The following is a 19,044-nucleotide window of genomic DNA, read 5'->3' on the forward strand; positions in this document are numbered from 1 at the left end:
GACTTGCGGCCAAGTTTTAGCTCAGGGCACAGCCAGGCTGGAGATGGGGGAGTATAGTCCTAGGAGCAGACACCTGGGTACTGAAGGTAGAGCGAGGAGGGAAAGCTGCCAGGCGAATTCACAATCCTGGGGGAAGGCAGGGGAGAGCTGTCAGGCCAATCCCCGCAGAATGAGTGGCGGACCAGCTAGGGCTCTGGAAGACAGGCCTCTCTCGCGCTCCGAAGTAAAACGAACCATCCTCCCGATCCTCCTGGGTTCCCACAGCCCACTCTGGAAAACTCCTTCCCTTGTTGCACCAAACTTTGAGCCTGGCTTTGCTTCTCCCGGGGAGGTGGCGGCGCGGGAAGGGTTAAGCGTGCCAGTCCCAGCTGACAGTCAGCTGATTGGGCCCTGATTGACAGCTCCGAAAAGTTTCCTTGTTTCTATACTATTATGCTAATCGTGGCCGCTTTCGCCGCCTCTCATTGGCCTGGAGTACCCGTCAATTTCCCATTTGGGCCTGACGTCACAAGTGCTATAAAACTCAGCAATTGCTTTAAACTCTTCTTGCTGGATCAGAGGCTTTAAAATCTTTTTTCATCTTCGAGCTGTAGCTCGGGCTGCTCGTCGGCTCGGCCTCCCCTTTTTGCTCTCTGCTTCGCCTTTCCCTAGGACTTCGCTATTTTGCTTTAAAAAAAAAAGGCAAGAAAGAACTAAACTCCCCCCTCCCTTTCCTCCAGCGGGGCTGCACCTCTCTTGCACTTTGCACAGAGAGAGCGCGCAAGGGAGAGAAAGAGGAAAGAAAAAAATAAAAATAAAAGAGCCAGGCAGAAGAGGAGGCAAGAAGCATGAAGTGTTAACTCCCCCGTGCCAAGGCCCGCGCCGCCCGGACAGCCGCCCGCCGCGCCTCCAGCCCCGAGCGGCCGCCGCGCGCGCCCCGCCTGCACCCCGGCCGGCAAGGCGAGCCCTCCTTATGCAAAGCGCGCAGCGGAGCGGCAAGCGGGGGACGCCGCGCACCCGGCCGGGTTCCTACGGCTTCGCCGCCGCCGCCACTGCAGCCCGCGGAGGACCTTCCCGAGCCTGAAGCCGCCGGCTCGGCGCGCACCAAGGCGAGCAGGCGAGGAGGGGCCGGGGCGAGCGAGCACATTGGCGTGAGCCGGGGGGAGGGAGGGCGGGCGCGGGGGGCGCGGGCAGGGCGGGGGGTGTGTGTGCGCGCTCGGAGGTTTCGGGCCAGCCACCGCCGCGCTAGCTAGAAGCGCCCTAGCCCGGCAAGCTGGCTCACCCGCTGGCCACCCAGCACAGCCCGCTGGCCCCACTCCTGCAGCCCATCTGGCGGAGCGGCGGCGGCGGCGGCGGCGGCGGCGGCAGGAGAATGGCATCAGAACTGGCAATGAGCAACTCCGACCTGCCCACCAGTCCCCTGGCCATGGAATATGTTAATGACTTCGATCTGATGAAGTTTGAAGTGAAAAAGGAACCGGTGGAGACCGACCGCATCATCAGCCAGTGCGGCCGTCTCATCGCCGGGGGCTCGCTGTCCTCTACCCCCATGAGCACACCGTGCAGCTCCGTGCCCCCTTCCCCCAGCTTCTCGGCGCCCAGCCCGGGCTCGGGCAGCGAGCAGAAGGCGCACCTGGAAGACTACTACTGGATGACCGGCTACCCGCAGCAGCTGAACCCGGAGGCGCTGGGCTTCAGCCCCGAGGACGCGGTCGAGGCGCTCATCAGCAACAGCCACCAGCTCCAGGGTGGCTTCGATGGCTACGCGCGCGGAGCGCAGCAGCTGGCCTCGGCGGCCGGGGCCGGCGCCGGCGCCTCCCTGGGCGGCAGCGGCGAGGAGATGGGCCCCGCCGCCGCCGTGGTGTCCGCCGTGATCGCCGCGGCCGCCGCGCAGAGCGGCGCGGGTCCGCATTACCACCACCACCACCACCACCACGCCGCCGGCCACCACCACCACCCGACGGCCGGCGCGCCGGGCGCAGCGGGCAGCGCGTCCGCCTCGGCCGGCGGCGCGGGCGGCGCGGGCGGCGGGGGCCCGGCCAGCGCCGGGGGCGGCGGCGGAGGCGGCGGCGGCGGCGGCGGCGGGGGCGCGGCGGGGGCGGGGGGCGCCCTGCACCCGCACCACGCCGCGGGCGGCCTGCACTTCGACGACCGCTTCTCCGACGAGCAGCTGGTGACCATGTCGGTGCGCGAGCTGAACCGGCAGCTGCGCGGGGTCAGCAAGGAGGAGGTGATCCGGCTGAAGCAGAAGAGGCGGACCCTGAAAAACCGCGGCTATGCCCAGTCCTGCCGCTTCAAGAGGGTGCAGCAGAGACACGTCCTGGAATCCGAAAAGAACCAGCTGCTCCAGCAGGTCGACCACCTCAAGCAGGAGATCTCCAGGCTGGTGCGCGAGAGGGACGCGTACAAGGAGAAGTACGAGAAGCTGGTGAGCAGCGGCTTCCGAGAAAACGGCTCGAGCAGCGACAACCCGTCCTCTCCCGAGTTTTTCATGTGAGTCTGACACGCGATCCCAGCTAGCCACCTTGATAAGTGCTCCTGGGGGTCTGACTCGGGTGTGGGCTTGATAGTTCTGCAGCCATGCTCGCCACCACCTGGCCCCGTCCCCTGACGAGTTTGTCCCCCCCCTCCCAGTAGCACCCCCCGCACACACACACACACCCTGCTCCGAGTTGGTGGTGGTGGTGGCTGTTTTTAAATTGGGGAGGGAATGGATGTCTGGCTCATGGATTGCTAATCTGAAATCCTCCATAACTTGCTAGCTTGTTTTTTTTTTACCTACCCCACTTGCACAATATTCAAAGATCTCAATAGCAAGTTCTTCAGCTGCACACCTTGAAACCTGCGTCATTTTACATATTTTTTTCTTTTTCTTCTTCAGTTCTTGAGCTGGTGTTCCATTTCTCTGTGCGTGTCTTTTTGTTTGGATTTTTTTTTTTTTTTAACTTTTGGAGCTTGCAGTGTTGCTTCCCCTCCCCCACCTCCATCTTCCGGTCCTCACCCCGTCTCTCTGGATTAAAAAAAAAAAAAAAAAAAGCTAAGTTCTTTTTCTCCTCCTGAGTTCTTCATGTGAGATTGAGCTTGCAAAGGAAAAAAAAATGTGAACTTATAGACTTGCAGCGTGCTGAGTTCCATCGGGTTTTTTTTTAGCATCGGTATGCTAAAATAGAGGGAAAAAAATCCTCATGAACCTGCCACAATCAAGCCTGCATCAACCTTCTGGGTGTGACTTGTGAGTTTTGGCCTTATGATGCCAAATCTGAGAGTTTAGTCTGCCATTAAAAAACTCATTCTCATCTCATGCATTATTATGCTTGCTACTTTGTCTTAGCAACAATGAACTATAACTGTTTCAAAGACTTTATGAAAAAGAGACATTATATTAATAAAAAAAAAAAAGCCTGCATGCTGGACATGTATGGTATAATTATTTTTTCTTTTTTTTCTTTTTTTTCTTTTTTGGCTTGGAAATGGACGTTCGAAGACTTATGGCATGGCATTCATACTTTTGTTTTATTGCCTCATGACTTTTTTGAGTTTAGAACGAAAAAGTACAACCCTAGAGCCTTCTTCCCATGAAAGTTTGCATCTGCTCCAAAACTGCTTTGAGTTACTCAGAACTCCAGCCTCCCATTGTAAATGCACTGAAGGCATTCCTTGTCAAAGATGCCAGAATGGGTTAAAAATTTAACGTGGCAAACATTAAAAACTCTTAATGTTTTCTTTTAAATAAGAATGACACCCCACTTTGGGGACTCAAATTGTGCTGTTGCTGAAAGCAGTCTAAATTTTGTTTTTTAAACAAAGAAATCTGCCCCGTTATTTTTGGTTTTGTTTTACTTTTATTTTATTATTATTATTTTCTTTTTTGGCTTTCGGTCATTGTCAAATGTGGAATGCTATGGGTTTCTAGTATATAATTTAATTCTAGTTTTTATAATCTGTTAGCCCAGTTAAAATGTATGCTACAGATAAAGGAATGTTATAGATAAATTTGAAAGAGTTAGGTCTGTTTAGCTGTAGATTTTTTAAAAGATTGATGCACTAAATTGTTTACTGTTGTGATGTTAAGGGGGGTAGAGTTTGCAAGGGGACTGTTTAAAAAGTAGCTTATACAGCATGTGCTTGCAACTTAAATATAAGTTGGGTATGTGTAGTCTTTGCTATACCACTGACTGTATTGAAAACCAAAGTATTAAAAGGGGAAACACCCCTGTTTATATCTGTAGGGGTATTTTACATTCAAAATGTATGTTTTTTTTTTCAAAATTAAAGTATTTGGGACTGAATTGCACTAAGATATAACCTGCAAGCATATAATACAAAAAAATTTGCAAAACTGTTTAGAACGCTAATAAAATTTATGCAGTTATAAAAATGGCATTACTGCACAGTTTTAAGATGATGCAGATTTTTTTACAGTTGTATTGTGGTGCAGAACTGGATTTTCTGTAACTTAAAAAAAAAAATCCACAGTTTTAAAGGCAATAATCAGTAAATGTTATTTTCAGGGACTGACATCCTGTCTTTAAAAAAAAATGAAAAGTAAATCTTACCACAATAAATATAAAAAAATCTTGTCAGTTACTTTTCTTTTACATATTTTGCTGTGCAAAATTGTTTTATATCTTGAGTTACTAACTAACCACGCGTGATGTTCCTATGTGCTTTTCTTTCATTTTCAATTCTGGTTATATCAAGAGAAAGAATAATCTACAATAATAAACTGCATTTTTTTTTTTTGATTCTGTACTCAGTTTCTTAGTGTACAGTTTAACTGGGCCCAACACCATGTTAGAAGTGTAAAATGCATCCTTTTCTCCAGAGGAAGGATTAATGGAGGAGTAGGAAGGCAATAATTCAGGGTGAAACATAGATCGTTTTGTGAGGCGGGAAGCTAGTCCCTTTTAATAATTAGCAATATTTAATATAAATATAAATTATGACCTCTCCAATTGTGCCTTCCCCCCACCCCTTAAAGTTTTCGGTTTTCGAATAAGTTGAGCTATCATTGCCCTCTGGTGAAAACAAACAAAATCCCCAGCCATAGCCAGGGCCTTCCCGGCATTGCCCTGAGGTTTTATCCAGCAACGGGCCCATCCAGAGGGAAATATGGCATGGCAGAGGTGGCTTAGGCTCATATGCATTTAATGCCAAAGATCAACAATTCTTGCTTTTTGGCTAAAATCGATTATTTTTCCTTCTCTTATATACCTTGATTTTCTTGTTAGCAAGGCCTGATAAGATTTAACATCAACACTTTGGACAAATCAAAGTTGTTTGTTTTATACCTCTTAGAAGGTCATTTGCCTTTAGTAGGAAAAAGAAAAACACACCTCTCACGTACAGAACTCCAAGTACAGATCTGGGTTTAAACTATATTATTAAATCGTATTTCCCTGTGAATATTTAGCAGAGGGCTTCTCCACTGTGACAAGCTGGTAATGATTTCAGATCACCTTTGCTCCTGAAATACATGCCAAAAAATAACGCCTTGGCGGAATAAAGGCTACGCTTTGATTTATTGGTATCTACCCCCAAAACAGACTGTGTATCATTTGGAAAGTCGTGAGCTACCTTCACTAACAGTACTGACCTATTTTAAAATGACACAAATTCGTGCAACTCTTAAGTCAACTTCCCCTAGAACGCTAATAGAATGTGAGACAAAGCCAACACTGTTTTGAAAATAGAGCCAAACACGATGACTTTTGTTTTATTTTGTTTTCTTTTTTTTCTTTTTCTTTCTTTCTTTCTTTTTTCTTTTTTCTTTTTCTTTTTTTTTTTAAGATAATATTGCAACTCTGAACGAAGACCTTATTTTGAAGAAAACAGGTTGTGCTTGGCGCTGATGAGTTCTGGCCAGTTTATCATCTTGTCTTCCTTCCCTTTTTCACAGGCAGTGCATACCCTGTACATTTTGACCTTTCTTTCTGTACCAGTTTAGATAGGGCTCCTGAGTCCACACTTAATTTTGCTTAACAAAAGTCTTAATAGTAAACCTACTTCTATGTACTGGATGTTAGCTATCCTCTGCGTCTGAGATTTTTTTCCCGCCTCTGATCTCTACTAGGAGATAGGCAGTCTACCCCTAAAGAAGCAGAAATGGAGATATCACATATGCAAAAAGCTTAGCATCAGATGACAGATTTTAGGCAAACACATTCTCTAAATAAGAGTGATATTCAGAATGAAGTTATGACAATTATCTCATGAGGAATGTGACTTGGGAGAAAAATACGGTTGTATACCAATTAAGCATCTTGATAGGACCCTACAAGGCAGTTCAATATAATAAATAGGCTTTGGCCCCAAACATTGGAAAGTAAAGTATAGAGAGGTATGGACAAAAATGGAATTTTGGTGGCTGGCTTTTAGAAAAAGCTAATGCCTAGTAAAAGGCATTTTTAGAAATAACCATTACTAAAACTTTGAAATAGAGCGTGAGTGGTGAATACAAATACATCAATACATACTTTTTTAACGAAGAAGTCCCAAATACTGCCTAAGTGCCCTTATTACAAATAAGTTTCTAAATTTAAAAAAAAACATATAGGAAATCTAGCTTTCCCTTTACACTGCATTTGAGTCTTTGTTTAAATAGTGTTAAAATTCCTTTCATTCCAATTACAGAACTGAGCCCACTAGCAAGTTGGAGCCATCAGTGGGATACGCCACGTTTTGGAAGCCCCAGCAACGTGTACTTACCAGTGTATTCACAAAATGAAATTTATGTGAGAACTGTACATTAAAAATACACTAGTAGTAGTAGTATCTGCTGTCGTAGAATACAACCTGCCCCTGACTTCTGTTTAGTCTCCTTTTTAAAGAAAAATGTTTGTGTTAGAGAAGAAAGCTATTAAATATATAACCTCCATACTAATTAACGATGCCTCTTGTCTGAGGGTCGTCTCTACAGACGCGTTGGAAAGTGCGCTGGTGCTTCTTGCTTTATGATGCGCGGAACTGAATAAATGCAACTGTTTTCAACCTGCAGTATTAGTTTTAAAAATCCACTGAAATACAAAAGAAAGAGAGAGGAGAGAGAGAGACAGAGACAGAGAGAGCCAGAGACAGAGGTACAGATATATTTATATGAAGGGAAGTTTCCCAGAAGGTACCAGCTAGCATTTTTAAAGCATACGTAGACATACACACCCTAAATAGTACTTTTTCATGCTTCATTGTTTCTCCGGTAGGTAATTTTACTAAGAAGAAAAAAATATATATTTGATTTCTCCCTCCTCGAGCAGATGCCATGGGCAGAAGCTTTAGCGGAGCCCAGCACCCTGGCTTCCTCTCAGGGCCTAGACAGTATTGTATTTATCGGTGATGTCAAACATGTTCATTTATCAGACACAACCAAAAACGAAAACAATGTGTGGCAAAACACAAAGTTAGCGAAATACACACCCTCTGTGTGTGTTTTTTTTTCTCCCCCTTTTCTGTACCCAAGCATTCACAAAATTACTTTAATTTCCCTGCTCCTTGCATGTTTCCTTTTTCAAAACCATGTAATAATTTTTTTTACAATGTATCTGACACATTAATAGATTGACATCAAATAGGCAGAGATTCCACTTCCTGATCTTGGTGAGGAAATGATGTCTCAATATCATATTTATCTGTCTCAATGCCATAACCACCTGGGCCCCTTTCAACACAGGCCGCTGCAATGGGAAATACTCTATTACCGAGCAGATGATTCTAATGCCCCGATCTTTTCACCCTTATACCTATACCTTGGTAATTTTTATTTAGTAACGTCAATTCTAGATCCTTCTGTTCTTAAACAGGACCGCCCCTTGCCAAACCACCAGCTTTACTGCTAAACGCAGTGAACAGAAGGGCAAATGGTAGCTACTCTCAGGAACATGAGGCACAGCTGTCTCAGTTGCTACATTCCTAGCATTTCCCCATCCAAATAACTGACACACGCAGAGGTTCCCAAGTACAGTATCTGGGAGGCTTTAGTTGTTGTCGTTGTTGTTTAAGGCCAGCTTCCTTCCATATTCACACACTCTTGGCTTTATATAAGGTACTCCTCCGGTGTTCCAGGCCAATCAATAAATTTAAAAGTCTGCTTGCCACACAGGTATCTCTATTTTTTGCCTGTCGGTAGTTAAAGACTAGCTGACATAGGTCGGAAGACTAAAATACATGAGTGACAACCTTCAGCCGACTGATTTCCGTGCCAGTAAAACACACAGCCAAGCTCTGGGGCCTGCCTTCTCGTATAAACATGTGATAAGAGCGGATAGGAAGCCAGATTCACCAGCTTGAGATTGCTGATTTGCAAGGCGATTTTTCTTTCATTTTATTTATTTTTTTAAATAATAATTTTGCCTCTTTCTTCGAAGAAAAGTCCCCCCCTTTTTTAGGGAAGCTTTATCTACAGTGATAAGTTATAATTTTTACCACTTCTGATTATTCCTCAGAATGCTGAATGAATAATGGAGTCAGTGCCTTGTGGTTTTGAGGAAAATAAAAAAAAACTTTGAAGTTTGTTTCTACTTTTGGCCTATCCTAAATTTAAAAGTTCCCAAGTCCAAGGCAGGGCGTACAACAGCCATCGGGGTAGTAGTCCGTCAGAACCAGCATTTGTTTGTTTATTTTTCATTTGTTAAAAACAGAGCAGGGGCCTTAACCCACCTTCTGATAACACCGCTTTGGACACTTTTGATATAAATCTTCAAAATCTTGACATCCAGCAGCCCCAGAAAAGGGGAATTCTCTCCAAGCCTTGCTCCGCCCCAGCTCCTGAACAAACCCAGCTCTGTGTAGCATTTTTTCTCTAGCGGGGGTAGGGGACAGGGTGAGAGCATCGGTCTCCCAAGCTGTCTCATGATTGTCAGGGCATAAAGAAGTACAGTCCGGCAACAATGTTGGAACATCTTTACCCTTTAGAGAGGGACAAAACAAAAAACAAAGCCAGTCAAATTGCTGTGCATGAAGGCGGCATAAAACCCCAGGCTTCCCCACCCGCTTCCCTGCAGCATCTGTAGGAGGTGAGAAATGAAGGAAGCCAAAGAAAATGGCGAGGAGGACGTCTAAGGCAAGAGTCCTCCCCGGGACGACCCTAGTGCCAGTCTGAATTTCACTTGCTCCCTGGCTAAAGTCAGACCCAGTGTACACATATGCCAGGAGCAAACAAGATTCCACTGTCCGCGTCTTTCGAGTATGCTCACATGTGTTTCCTTTTTGAAAACAATTTTGGAGAGCAAACCCAAATTGAGAGATCTGGGGAAATCGTGAATGCCTTAACTTTGGGGAATTTATAAATATATTAATCTGCGATTTCAGGGTAATGATATTTTGGACCAACAGACACGCCAATATCTATGCGGTCACCGCAAGAGGTTTGATGGCATCGTGACAGTTTTTATTGTTTAAATTTGAAAGCCCCTTGTCTGTGTGTTTTCCATAAGTTCGCCTAATATAACAAGGTTGAGATAAAAAAGAACGCGTCGACTACCCACGGAAATCAGATCTTTATGTGAATTTGCATGAGAGTTGGACAGTTTTAAGAAACTCACAGGACACATTTTCCACCGAGAAGCTAAGATTGGCGTGCACAGTTCCTTACCCAAATCATCATCATCTCCTGAGCACCTCTTCCCTTCTTCAACAAAATTCATTTTTTTTCCTTTCTTTTTGTTAAATCGCATTTTTTTTTTCTATAATTAGGTTTTGGATTGCAAAATCACATCCCTCCCTTCACGGATTCTTGGATCTTTAGTTAGGATTAGAAAGGGGCCTTAATTCAAGAAGGGAGGATGAGGGAGGAGTGCCTGTGGAGGTTTGGGAAGGAGGGGAGAGGAGAGGAAATAGTTCTGTGTTCAGCCCCCATACCCTGGCCCCTCCCCACCCAGGCCTGGGTGTGAGCTGCACACTGGGGATTTGGGTAGAGTTTCTCTATTCTAAATATTCTGATCACCAACTTTGAGTGTTTCCAAGCTAAGATTCCAAACGTCGGCTTTTCCCCGTGGTTGGTTCTTTTGGTTAGGAAATAGGAGAGGTCAGGAAACCTTACAGAGCTGGGCAGGGAGGAGTAAACACCACTATCATGGGAGAATCCCCAACAAGGATGCTAATGAAGGGAATCCTGGGCTGAAAAATCGGGTCAGTGGTGCAGATTCCCATTTCGTGACCCAAATTTGCCCTGGTTCTATGCGGGCTCTTCTACTTCTGGAGACCTGTGGATGTGCGTTTCTGGCCTCCTTTGAGGGTTCTCCAGAAGGAAAGCCGGCCTGAGGATCCTGGACGATAGGCAGTCCTAAACTAGGCCCAGGGGAGCAGACAGCAGGAGGAGGCTGGTGCGCAGGGGCTGGGAGAGTATTACCAACAGGCCCACCTTGGTTTATGACCCTCCAACTGCCAGGGGTCAACTGTAAGTCGTTCCCAGGGCCCCCACCTCCCTCCGGAAAGAATCTGTTTGCAGGGTAACTGACAAGTCCCTGACAGACCCTACGATCCCATGATTACTAAAAACAATAGTGATGTCTTTAACCCCCAGGCTTCCGTCCCTTACCACCTGACCCCTGCCCATCCGTGTCCTCTCTATAATTTTTGGCACCTCTTCCTCCCATGCCTGGTCACCCAGGACCATCAGAGAGACTTAGGGGTCACTGCCCTTAGGTCAGAAGGCAGTTACCTAAGCTGAGTCCTTAGACCCATTGAGTCACTTCTGCCCCAGTTTCAGCGTAGACAAAAGTTGGATGGGGAGAAGGGTCTGGGAGCTGCTGCGCTGGGAGAGGGTTAGGAATGGTTCATGCTTGCTGGAGCTTCTGGTGCCAAGGGTCTTGAAACCTGGAAAGAAAGAGATGAAGGTAGGGAGGATGCTGAGGTCACTTCTCTCCTCCCAGCTCTTCTCCCATGGAGCACCAGCCACACACACACACACACACACACACACACACACACCACTCCACCCCGACCCTATATACTCTTGCTCTGTGGGGCCCGTTCACCCTAGGCATCCCTGCCCCAGGCCAGGGGGCTGGGGCTCCCCACCCTGGGGGTCCCCGAGTGGGAGCACAGCAGGTGCGGAAGGAGGCGACGCGGTGACCGTGGGGGCGGGTCCAGCAGCCGGCTGAGGCCAAGGGGATGTCCCTGCGTGGCCGGCACCAAGACCGCGGCTGCGCGGGTGGAGGCCAGAGCGCTAAACGCAAGCAGTGCAGGTCCCCGCGGAGATGCGCAAACGCCGCCCAGTTCCCAGGGGCGCCGACAGCGGTCTTACCCAGAGCGCCCAGGGCCCCGCGCCCGCCCGGCGCCCGCGCCCCAGCAGGGAACTCGGATTTGTATTGGAATTTGGTTTAAATTTTCCAAGAGGACCGCCCTGGCCAAAGCCGAGAGCCCAGAGACTTCCAAACCAGCTGCTCTGCTGCGCTCCCAGGTGGGCGCATATTGAGGGAGGGAGCGAGATTCAGCCCTAAAAAGGCTCCGCCCTTCACCTTGGGACCCCTGCCCTACTTGCGAGCCGCCCTAGGAACCTTCTGCGAATAAGACGTGGGCTCCAGATCACTAGGTTTTTACCTTATTAATTTTCCGGCCCATTTTCCAGGTCTATCTTTTTTCCTGCTCTGGCTAGAGAAGGGGTAAGGAGGGGGAAAAAAAAGGAAAGAAGGAAATCCAGATACCGGGTTTAAAAATCTTTATAGAAATCTCCACGCGGTTGGGGTTTTCTGTGGTAGTTTGATGCTCATTAGACAGGAAAGCCAGCCAAGCAAACTTTATTAGGATTTCACCCACAGCTCCAGCGTGAGGGTCTTGCTTGCGTTCCGGAATTCAACACAGTTGCAGTCAGATCTCAGGCACTCAGGAACCGTCGGTCTTAATAGGACAAGCTGCAAAACGACTAATTTCAGAAAGGAGTCCTTCCACGGAGGGGCGTTTTCCTATAGGGACCCTCAGGTTTTTAGATCGTTGAGCATGGAGGAGAGTTAGGCAAGTATCATCGTGCCTTCTTAAATATCCTTTTTTCTTTTTCCTTCTCTTAGGGAACGCTTCATTAATGTGCAGATAAATATGTTGAAACTAAAACTTAATGATCTTAGCATCCGAGACACCTCGATACTGACAGATTACACTAAATTCCTTTTTAATAGAATGGGGGAGCAAATAGGGGGATACCTGTGGTCGGCATTCTAAGATTAAATCTGTTAAAAGGTGACAGTTGACTCTGTATTTAGGCAATGAAGCCAATATATTTTTTCATCTGTCATCTATCTATGTATCATCTATCTACCTATCTATCATCTATCATTTATCTATCGAACCCTTTAAAATAACTTTGTAGAGGGGGAAGCTATTCAAAGATAAATCTGCAGTTCCCACATTATGAAGTAAAAATGATCACACGACAGAGTTTATCTGTCTACTCTACATTCTAGCAGAACCTAGCCTGAAATGTCGGTCTTAGCATGATTGTCCCGTAAAACCCTCACCCCACTCAGCATCACTCCGGGCAGTGGGTGGACACAGAGCAGACCCTCTGTAGCACATTTTCAGGGTACACTGTCCGTGTTGATTCCCTGCACTGTACAGTAACAAGATCTTTTAAAATCTTGAGAAAAAAATAAAAATAAAAAAATAAAATCTTCCTTGAGCTATCATGGCACATTCCTATGCAATTTTAAAAAATACTATGTAACTGTTAGTTAAATAGATCCAACTGTTAGAGGCTCTGTGCTGGCAGACGTCTGGCTCGGACTACACCATCGCAGTCCAGCTCAAAAATCTCTCTTACTCCCATGAGAGAACCCCCTGTCCCCACAACTCTACCCCGGTGACCAGCCTGGGTGAAGGCGAGGAGGACAGAGAAACCACAATGGCTTCTGATTCTATTCGGGTATGCAAGCAGAATCTCTCTGCTCTCCTTTTTGAAAATAAAAGCCTCATAATAGGATGGGTTCCCCAGGTAGCCAGAGAGTAGAGGTCATCTTGAGGAAAATGACACCAATGATCTAAAAAGGACATCTACTTTATGAGATTTCAGGCAAGATGCCAAAGATCACATTTAATGAGGTCTGATTCTTTTTCTCCACAAATAACAGAGGCTATCAATGAGATGGTCAGGAAAGCAAAGGGACATTTTGCAAAGCCTATGTTCAATTATTGCTTTGTAATATTTTTCTAAAATTGAAAAATGCCTCTCAAGTATATGATCTCATGTAAATAGTCCTTGCAGAAGCTTAACATATGTTTGCAATGACCCAAAGGAATTACAAAAATATTCTCTCCACAATCTCTTAAGCTTTTAAACTCTATTCACTTGTGTTTCTAAAAGAATCTGTTGTTTCTATGGCTTAAAAAAAAAAGTAACCTTATATGAGTTTTTTTTTTTTTTAATTTGCCATTTGAACGTCAAATGGAGAACAATTGATGTTACTGATAACACTTTCAGGTTTTATAACTCAGTATCTTTCTTGTTTCTTTTTGTTTTTGGCATAGAAATAATATATTTGGCAAAAGATGAATGTATTCTATTACACAAGGAAGAGTAGTTTGTACCATAGATTTTAAAAGCATTTCCAACATGAAATGTGAATGAAAGCATGTAATGTATTTGGGGAAGCTCTGACAGATACAAGACTGCAGATTAGTTTATCTGAGTGTTTTAATGCATACTCAGACCATTTAGATAAAGGGCATGTGAAATAATTAGAGAGTTATGCTAAATGGAACTGTTCTATGTTCAGTTATGCAACGGATTTTAGCAGGTGTATGAGTATAGTGTATTTGTTCACGCCAGTTGTAGGGTAATCCAAATAAAAGTATAGGGGATTAAGGAAAAATAACTGAAATATTCGAGTTGGAAAAAAATTAAGTTAATGTACTAGTTTATTGCAATTGTTGTACATAGATTTGCCGTAACTGTGTTGAATTTTTAAAACTAGATTTTAAATATATTTTGACAGTGTGAACTTGCACAGTGTGACTAACTATAGGGAGAAGTGACAGGTCTGCTTTGTTATTAAACTACTGTCTGGAAAATATCGGACTCCGTACAGTAAACGATAATTATTTTGCCACTTACATTAGTACAGTTAATAGCAATAAGGGTTTTTTGAACCGTAGAAAGCTAACTACTTTGAATTACTGTGCTTTGTTATTCATTGTGAAGCAAAAAGCTCTTTAAAAAAAAAAGCAACCTCATTTTCATATCACCATTCTAACCATTCCCTGCTACTAATTTAAACAGAGAAGAAGTTAATAAATAAAAGGGTAGTATCTAAATGGCTTTATTTGTTAAGGGAATATTTGCAATTATGGCCAGCAATACTAGCAGAATAGATGAGAGCAATGGAGGAGGAGGGGGGAAGATGGAAGAGGACATACCCTAGTGAGGTGCCAGGTAAAGCGGGACCACTTTGGTTCCCGGAGGGATGGATAGTCTGTGAGCACTTGAGAGCCACCCATCAGAGACCATGCAAATCTTTCCCCACTGTGAACCCGGAATCACTTAGTTCTTTGAACTGAGGACAGCTTCAAGGCTGATTCAGGCTGCCAGGCCAAGGGGTATCACTATCTCAGCCTCCCTGGGGTGGGAGCAATAGTCAGAGAAAGTGACCTTGCATTTCACACCATTCCCTTCTGTGCGAACCCCTCCTCTGGCAGGGCTGAGGCCAGGATGCCAAAGCAAGTAGAACTAAATTATTTTTCTTTTGGTCTAATTTTGCCTTTATCATAGATAGTTAGTCTGCCTTTAACATACTGTCCTTGAAAGCCTCTTCATGTTATTAATTATCCTTTGTTTATTTTAATGTATTTACTAAATCAGGTACCCAAGGGAATCCTCTACTTCAGTGATGTGAAAAATCCTGTTGCCTGAAGTCAAACAGGTACATCTTGATTTCTGATTTGCATGTGCTTGTTTTAGTGAGTTTTCCACGAGGGAGAAAGCGAGCAAGCAAAGAATGCTGATCGTTCTCTGCGTGTGAAAAGCTCCTGTTTTAGCAGTTACAGAATTTGAGTTTCACAAGTAACATAAATGGTGATCTGAGGTGACCGGCATGCACATATTTCTGTATTTATTTCATTTCGTAGTTGTGGTGTACAGAGTAATTAATCCAGTTTGAGTAAATCTCAGATCTTCAGCCTTAACCAGCAGGAGTCTATTGACTCCTAGTCCTCCTACTTGAATGTCAGGCAATTTGGGTGAATCTGTACAACTAGCACCCATGGCCCTTGACTTGCTTTACTTGGGCCTTGTGAACATTCCAAATTTACGGTCTCTTATTACTGACTCCATACTCACATTTGGAAAATTTAGTGTAATTCGAAAGCACGGTGTGTCCCTCTCTCCTTCTGCATTCAAATGTGACTTCGGAGCCACTCTCTACTTCAATTGTAGGCAGAAGGAGAGGGAGGGAGATAGGTAGGAGGCAGAAATCTGATTTTCATCTATTTGAAAAAATGAAATTAAGCTTTTTAAATGGGTTTTCAATTACAAGTATCTCAGTGTGAATTTAATTATGAATCCTCTTCTTTCAGAAAGCTAGACTCACACTCTTACACCAATAATTGTTGAGTGTCATCCCGTTATATATTCTCGTTACCTCTTATTGGCTAATGGAAAAGAGTTTGATTTTTTTTTTTATTAAAATTTTTGCTTGCTGAGAAATTTGCATGAAATACAGTTTTTGTTTTCTAGAAAAACTGAGGAGGGGGGCAAATGTCACACTGTTAAATTGCAACTCTTTTCAAGGCGACATTTTAAAGATCCAAAGAATCAAGTGTCAGAAAACAAAAACCTATTTTTTTCCCACTATTTAAAAATAGTATCTGATTACTTACTTCTACATGCTGCTATTATGAATCTTTGAATAACTGGATTGTGAATATTTAACATGATTTTTTTTTCTAGCCTTATATAAAATTAACATTTTTTTGACAGTTCTCGTACATAAGATTTTAACTCAATGTATACCTTTGGGATTACTTTGTGTGTCCATGTGTGTGCATGCAGTACCAATATTTTATTCCTTTCTTTTTTATTTGTTTCTTTTATCCCTGTCTTTATAATTGCAATTTGAAAGCCATCTATTAAATATGATGATATATGTCCAGCAGCATGTTTTGTTACATTGAAACCATCTATTTTGAGCAAAGAGTTAATGAACTTTTAAGGCAAGGTTCACGCTGGTCCTGACCCCACTGGTAATATTTCATATCACGTTACTGGTGGGAGAGAAATCAAATTTCAGCTGTGAACATGATTGACAGGTGAGAGCAAGCTAGAAAAAAGCATTTGGCCAGATGGGGAATTTGGGGATGGAGGAGGACAATTCCTCAAAGTTACTCTGTGATATTAGATATTATAAGCTGATATATGAAAAGTTCAATATTTGATACTCTTGGGAGACTTACTTAGTTTATTTTTCAGAAAGTCTCTTTGGTTAAAAGATTTCAGTACTGGAAGCCAAAAATGGAGAACTGCTAGCTTTTTGCTCTTTTGCTAATTTCAACTCTGTATAACTTCGTGGCTTATTTCTGATAATTTCCTAGGCTAGAGTGTGAAAATTAAATCACAAGCCATTTGGGAAGCCATTTAATTACCTTTCATTTATTCTCAGAAACACAGTCTAGATTATATTACTATTCTTGGCATATTACAAAATATTTATCTCGAGTAGTATCACAAAAAGATTAAATTCTTCTAAGCATCCCTCGATCCTGACTAACATTTTCCATTAGCGCATGTTACAGCTTAACATACACGAATCTATCATTTTGTGACCTATCAAAATCATGATTTTTCAAGATTTTGCCTCCTGAAGAAAGGTCTTCTAATATGAAGATCAACAGAGACAATCACACACCGAAATTCGGTGTCAATTTTTCCATGGTAGCCTCTCCAGATAAGATGTGTTGTTAGCACTGTTGCCATGAGAACAAGTCATGGTGTTGCTTGGCCCTAATACCAGGGGTGGTTTCGGAATTCACCTTAAAGGCCTTTTGAATTGTCAAAAGGAAATAGCACAACTACCTATGATTTGCACTGAAGTTGAAAACAGGCCTTCAAAACACACACTTTCATCTCGTGTGCTGAAACACGAATTCGGAAGGTGGTGCTACCAGGACCTTAGCCTGCTCATGTCGACGCCCTGCCCATTTCAGATGTTCCTGACATTGGCTAAGACCCATCCGGATGCAGCCACGCCTTACAGCGTGGCCTCAGGCAGGGCAAGCGGGCTACAGACATGGGGGAGAGGCCTCTTTGTAGTTTTCCTGTCGCCTATGGGAGAAGCTGATGCATCTTGTATAAACAGCACTTTCTGGGTTCTGAGTACCCATCATTTTTTTTTTTTTTTTTTACTAGTCTTACAAGTAGCAGAGTGGACATGTTTTATCCTGATCGTACTTATGCTGATATGAATTCAATCAAATGTAAGGACGGTTTTATTATTTTATGAACCGGGTTGAAAACCATCCTTCCCCCGCCAACTCCCCAACAGTGAAAGTACTCAGAAGTCTGATTTCTATTTTGTAGAACTTACCTTCTCATGTCGCCCAGAATCATCCAGAAATAAAATGCAAGCATGGTTTCCTGATGCCCAGTGTCAGTGTGGATGGTTTAGCCCAGCTATTTAATTCAAACATAAAATTAAAGATGTCATAACCTTGTTTCCCTTGCAGAGTCCATCAAAATATTTTAACAGAAATGGCGAATCAGGTGTTCTGACGCAAAAAAACATGTGAACATACAGATTGTAAGTTTTGATTTCTGGTGTCTCCGTTTAAACAGCTCAAGGGAACACAGTGGCTGGTCTTGATTCTGTCTTCACTGCAGGCTTCTCAGGGCTTCTAAATACTCACTCTTCAGAGTAAATTCCCTCCCCCAAGGCAGCAGAGAGTAGAGCGCTGTAGTGGTGATTGTAGGTTGGAGAGAGGACCAATCTATCACAACTTCCCTGAGTGTGTCTTAAGCAAATTACATCAATATATTTGTTGGCACTGAGAAAATAAGGGGAAATAATTCCATTTAAATTGCTTTATTATTGGGACTTGTCTAATTGTTGACTGTGTTTGTTGAGATTATTCTCTCCTTAACCACCACTGCATCTCCTTTTCATATTAGGCTGTTTTTCTTTCTGTGGTCACTGGTCTACTACTGAGCTGATTTAATGATAGCAGAGCAGGTATAGGTAACTAGCCTAATGATGCCATATAAAGTTATATTATTTTTAGACAACTCTAGGATAGTATTGAAGAGGATGACTTAAAGAAAGAAACATTATGCATTTAGGGGGAAAAAAAGGAAGAAGGAATTTTTGCCAAAGTACGGCACTCATTACTTAAAACTAAATGATGCTTCTGTAAAGAGCTTTTGTTTTAAAAGCACACATTCAGTCACCTGCCAAAATCTCAGATTTATTGCTGCCATTCACAGATGCCAATGTTGAAATTCTCTTCACCTGCCGCTTGCTGAGTCTTTCATTTCCTCAATCCAAAAATTACTGTAAAGTTGTTGTTTAGTGTCTGCATTTTTCGCTTTTCCTGGCGCCTAATGAAATTATCATCAATAAATGAGCTAAGCATAGGGTTGGTTTTGCTTTTTTTTTTTTTTTTGCAATATTTGGAAATGCTGGGACAAGGGTAAGCCAGTAGGAAAATTTGTCTCTCTTTCCATCATCTGCAAGAAATAAAACTATTAACACTTATATAATTTCAGGTGGGAACTAGTACTGACTGGGAGAACGGGGAAGCGGTTTCAGGTGTCAAGTGGGAAAATCAAGCTATCTGTGAGAATTACAGATATTGTCACTAGAGACAACACGGAACAGAGCAGAGACCTTGGGTATAAGCCACTGGGAGATATTAACACCTAATTAACAGTCCAGGGGTGCATCCTACTACTCAGTCACTGGTGAGGCGAGAATGACAGAGGAGAGAGGAAGGGAGGGTGCTGGTTGGTGTTTTCACCTTTCCCTCCGTAAGCATCATCTAATAATGCTATTTACATGCAGCTAGTGACAATTTCGTTTTTGTCATTTCAGTCTATTGGAAAGCACAGTAAGTTCATTTGCTAGCAGGTAGGCAGTGGAGGTGGGAATTAAATTG

The 19,044-nt window shown here is 43.8% G+C and overlaps 1 protein-coding gene across 3 annotated transcripts; it reads left to right on the plus strand.

The window, feature by feature from the left end:
- The first annotated feature begins 528 nt into the window (after positions 1 to 528).
- On the plus strand, positions 529 to 14,822 carry MAF (MAF bZIP transcription factor). Of its 3 annotated transcripts, none has more exons than XM_039888508.1 (2): positions 529 to 2,472; positions 14,762 to 14,822. In XM_039888508.1, the coding sequence occupies exons 1-2, from the start codon at positions 1,352 to 1,354 to the stop codon at positions 14,793 to 14,795; spliced, it is 1,155 nt and encodes a 384-aa protein (XP_039744442.1). In that variant the 5' UTR covers positions 529 to 1,351; the 3' UTR covers positions 14,796 to 14,822. The 3 variants fall into 3 exon arrangements, with proteins under 3 accessions (XP_039744442.1, XP_039744441.1, XP_039744443.1); XM_039888507.1 differs by lacking the exon at positions 14,762 to 14,822 and adding an exon at positions 6,613 to 6,869; XM_039888509.1 differs by lacking the exon at positions 14,762 to 14,822 and adding an exon at positions 2,861 to 4,724.
- Positions 14,823 to 19,044: the final 4,222 nt, after the last annotated feature.

This window comes from Pteropus medius, unplaced genomic scaffold (genome assembly GCF_902729225.1).
Source record: "Pteropus medius unplaced genomic scaffold, Ma_sr-lr_union100, whole genome shotgun sequence".
Taxonomy (NCBI): domain Eukaryota; kingdom Metazoa; phylum Chordata; class Mammalia; order Chiroptera; family Pteropodidae; genus Pteropus; species Pteropus medius.